A 4,840-nucleotide genomic window follows, 5' to 3' on the forward strand; every position below is an offset into this window, starting at 1 on the left:
GCATGCTACCAGGGAATTGAGGAAGTATGAAGGGCCGCTGTGCCGTCAGTGATCCGTGCCAGTGGTAATAATTGTGAGCGCCTTGAGCTCTCAGGAGAAAAGGGGCATTATAAGTCCATATTATTACTCTTTATTTCATTGTATTTGGTGTCATGTGTTATCTTGTATGAACAAATAGGGCTATATGTCGACAGCAGTCGTTGTACTTCAACGTACATTTACCAGTAAATTGTTGAAATTTGTCCCATTTTTGTTATGTTTACAGATGAACAGTTGTGTGCTTACAAACCGATCAATTAACAGAACAGTTCCAGAACAAACCCCGAGAAGGATGTGGGACGTACGGTCAGAAAGTGTTTTAACAGAATTGGACATTACAAATACAACTAATACATAACAGGTTTGGATATATATATATACACGTGACGTGATTCATATTGACAGATAGTGATGGACAGACCCAATGTCCGCCCATACTGTACAGCTAGACTGGAATTTTAGCCGATGCACTTAGAGAGCAGACTACGGATATCAAATGGAATAAATGAATAATGTCTAATGGACAGTATATATGTGTACAGAGACAGAATGTGGCGATCTAAATACAACCATAAAAGTTGGTCTTTCTTTCTTTTCCTTTTTCTAACTTTACGTGGCTACTACGTGAAAAGTTACCATTTGATTGATCACCATGAGAAGATTTATTTTCTGAAACCCGGAGATATAATGCTTGGTGGAATTTTTACATTACACTGGTCAGACATGGACACATACAATTGTACCCAAATACGGCCACTAAGGGAAATATTTCGGGTTGAAGCTATGGCTTATGCTGTTGAGAAGGTTAACCAACGCAAAGACATGTTGCCAGGCCTTCAACTTGGTTTCCAAATACTTGATGACTGTGGCACTGAACAGTCGTCACTCGCGGCAGTATTACACTTTGTGCCTGGTGACATCCATCAAATCCCCCATGATGGGTGTATGTGTCCTGATATTGAACGTCGAACAAATATAGTTGGAATCATTGGACCACCTTTAAGTACAAATGCAATACCAACAAGCAAATTATTAAATTTGTTCCATATGCCACAAATCAGTCATGCTGCTACGAGTGATGAACTTAGCAATAAGATAGTACATCCATATTTTCTGAGAACAGTACCACCTGAAAGTCAACGTGCTCAAGCCATAGTGGACTTGTTGCTACATTTTAATTGGACCTATGTATTCACCATTAATTCAGCTGAAAGCTATGGTAGGAATGGTATCAACAAATTTATAGTAGCTGCGTCTGGTTCAATTTGTGTTGCAGATCGTTTGGAAGTATCAGAATTGCTGACCGATGAAGGCTTCGATAAAGTTGTAGAAAAAATGGTGAACAATTCAAATGCTAGGGTCGTAGTACTGTTCTCGCTGACCAGAGAGGCTGATCTCCTTTTCTCTGCTTTGAAACGTGCAAAGGTCGAGAGGAGTTTTACGTTTATAACAACAGACAGAGAGGCATTGGACCTGGGACAAGGTGGCCATGCAGGTGCCGTCGCGGGTGGACTTTTTGTCGGGTCAGTGAAAGCAGAAGTTGAGGGACTCAATGACCATTTAAGATCCTTGCTGCCCGAACACCATATGGAAAATCCCTGGTTTCCAGAGTATTACGACCAATATATGAACTGTACACATAGAAATAGCACATGTAACGCTGATTTCCACCTACAGGAAAGTCAGACATATTCTTTAGGGGTGGTAGATGCTGTTTTTGCCTATGCATCAGCTTTAGATGAGATGAGAAAGGACCTATGTCCCGGAAATCAAACGTGTGACAAATTGAAAGAGGCTGCCAGGGATGGAGATCAACTTCTACGATATTTGCACAACAATATGTTTATCGGTGGTACCGGGGAAACTCGTTTTGATAGCCATGGTGATGTCATGGCAAAGTTTGCACTTTTTGCATTACAGTTTGAAAACGACAAGTATGAACTTATAAATGTTGGCAAAGTGGACATAGTTACGGGTACAGTATCCATTGAGCAGCCAATTAATTGGAACACTGGGGAAGTGCCTCCTATTTCACGGTGTGGGAAATCATGTGGTGATGGTCAGGCGGTAGCATTTCGTCAAGACGGTTGTTGCTGGGACTGTTGGACTTGCTCTGATAATGAGATAGTCGATTCAAACAACTCTCGTTGTGAGAAATGCCAGGATGGTTTCTGGCCTGATAGAGACTTTACAACATGTGAACGGATTACACCAACGTCTATACGATGGAGCGATGGTGTAGCAATATGTCTACTTACTCTGGCAACAATAGGCGAATTTATCACCATTTTTGTTGGTGTCTTCTACATCAGGCATTTCAGACATCTAGTGATTAAAGCTTCGAGTCGAGAACTTTCAAGTATTTTGTTATTTGGTGTGCTACTGTCATTCATCATGATCTATGGATTTATCACCACTCCAAGCCCAAATTCTTGTCTTCTCAATCGTATTGGCTTTATGCTATGTTTTACAATAATCTATGCACCTATCCTGTCCAGAGCTAACAGGATTTACAGGATTTTTTCAGCTGCTAAAAAGAGTACTAAACCACCGCCTATGATCAGTCCTTGTTCTCAAATGGCACAGACATTAATTCTTATAAGTATACAGGTAAGTTTCCTTTAATAAGACAAATGGTAGTTGGAAGAAATGGGAGATTTCTTAATTCACTTTGATGTGGACCCTAGGCGCTTGGCACGTTGCATCCAATATACATTACGGGCTATCATGTATATCATTAATTGCTCGTAACGTGGAGAGGGTCGCAGTTTGCGTCAGAGGTGACGTGACCTTAAGTAAGCCACACTAAAAGGGTATGTTTTAAAGAAGATTCAAATGTAAAATACTGTACCTCGGCGACGAACACTGGAGAATTTATGTACCTATGTGTATTACTTTACTTTATACCGCAAAGCATCTATCAGTACTTATTTATGCTCAGTAGTGTTGGACAGGATCTGGACATGTAAAATCTTTAAATGCCCAATAGCTCCAATGTATGTAAGCTGTGCAGAAGTGAATGGTTTTCAAACGTTTTATCTTTTTATTGCAGGTAATTATCAATCTGGTTTGGATTTTCTTAGTACCACCTGTGCCAGTAGAAGTCATGCCTATACCAACAGAGAGGAAAGTTGAACTCTACTGTAATATCACAGAAGCAGAGGTCATCACTTCGGTTGCGTATAATCTTCTTCTTCTCGTTCTTTGTTGTATATGTGCTTTCAAAACTCGTAGAGTACCTGACAACTACAACGAATCACGTCACATTGCATGGACTGTGTACACAGTGTTAGTCATTTGGTGTGCTTTTATCCCGACCTACTTTGCAATAAATGATGCCGTTACCAAGGTTACTATTCTCTCCATGGCTGTACTCGTCAACGCATGGGTCAATCTTGTATTCATGTTCTTTCCGAAGCTCCTGGCAGTCCAACGAACTGAAAGCGTAGCAGTGTGATGATATGATAGATGAAGACTCTCAGCCTACTACCAAGGAATTCTCCCTGTGTAGTCTTAAATCAAGCTTAATATCTACATCGTTCTAAAAATCTCAAACTACAATGTTAGATAGTAAAGACAATTTAGAGACTGAATTGTTAAGCTCTACTTTAAGCCTGTGTATAATGTATTTGTGACCAGACCACCTGTGTGATTGGTGTATTTGCAGCCAAGCCACTTGTGATTGGTGTCTTTGTCACAAAAACTACCTCTGATTGATGTCTTTGTCACCAAGCCACCTGTGATGTATAGTTACTGATATATTGGAATTATCTTTAGCACAAAAAGCAGTACTAAAACATGAATAACAACATGTGCTTTGATAAAACTGCAATCCAATGGACACTATTCAACTGCCATACTCAGCTGTTACTCTATGCTGTTATGCAACAGTTATTTGCGAAGGCTCAAAGCCAATAGAAATAGTTGCCACATAATAGCACTAGGGGTGACATGATTTCAACTAGTGCCCGCATAAAGGCAAGGCAATAAGTGTTTTATAACACATCATATTCTCAGGCACATATTCTGTTCACAGTCACAGCTAATCACCGAAAATTCGTCCGTTCTAGGCGTCTATTGCCCCAACGGTAAATAGATCAGGACTAATGCCTCGCTCTATGCAAATTAAGGTCATTATAGGTCACTATCCATATTGACACGATCCACAGCACGTACCATGTGACACGTTCTAAGCCAATCACAAACCAATCTCTGTATGAAAATGATGTGTTCATAGCTATGCAATGTGTTATATACAACGAAGGTTTGAGAGTTACATAATCATAAACACGATTTGAATAACATTTAGGTCTGTCATATTTCATATCTTGGTTCACAAATTGGGATTATTATGAGGTATTTTTTAGGAGTGAAAGATAATATTTTGATGCTTTCAACGACGACAACGTAGTCGTAATACCAAATACGTTCCAGCAGCTGTAACAATCACAAATGCCATTTTTACGTCCTCGCATAATTGTTGTCAATTACAAGGCTTAAAGCATTATATATCTATAAATGTCATTTCTGAAATTGTAATGGATGTTCCTTTGAAATTAATAGCATATACAATCATTTTCCCCCAAAACTTGGTTGAAATATTACAATTTCGTAAACCCTACTAGCTGAACAAAGTAGTTTTCGTTGCTGGAAGATTGTTACTTTTCGTTTTTGTTTGAATAATGTGGGCAGGAACGAAGTAAATGGAATCTGGCTGTGATAGCAATTGCTTGTTTGGATCATTCAAAGCATCATTATATACATGTTAATGGGAGAAATATTATATTCCCGTTATGTCTCC

General features: G+C 39.3%; 1 protein-coding gene across 1 annotated transcript; it reads left to right on the plus strand.

Annotated features, from left to right (window-relative positions):
* The first annotated feature begins 588 nt into the window (after positions 1 to 588).
* Positions 589 to 3,496, plus strand: LOC144449656 (metabotropic glutamate receptor 3-like). Its single transcript, XM_078140230.1, has 2 exons — positions 589 to 2,649; positions 3,092 to 3,496. The coding sequence occupies exons 1-2, from the start codon at positions 589 to 591 to the stop codon at positions 3,494 to 3,496; spliced, it is 2,466 nt and encodes an 821-aa protein (XP_077996356.1).
* The last annotated feature ends 1,344 nt before the right edge of the window (positions 3,497 to 4,840 follow it).

This window comes from Glandiceps talaboti, chromosome 18 (assembly GCF_964340395.1).
Source record: "Glandiceps talaboti chromosome 18, keGlaTala1.1, whole genome shotgun sequence".
In the NCBI taxonomy this organism is placed as follows: domain Eukaryota; kingdom Metazoa; phylum Hemichordata; class Enteropneusta; family Spengelidae; genus Glandiceps; species Glandiceps talaboti.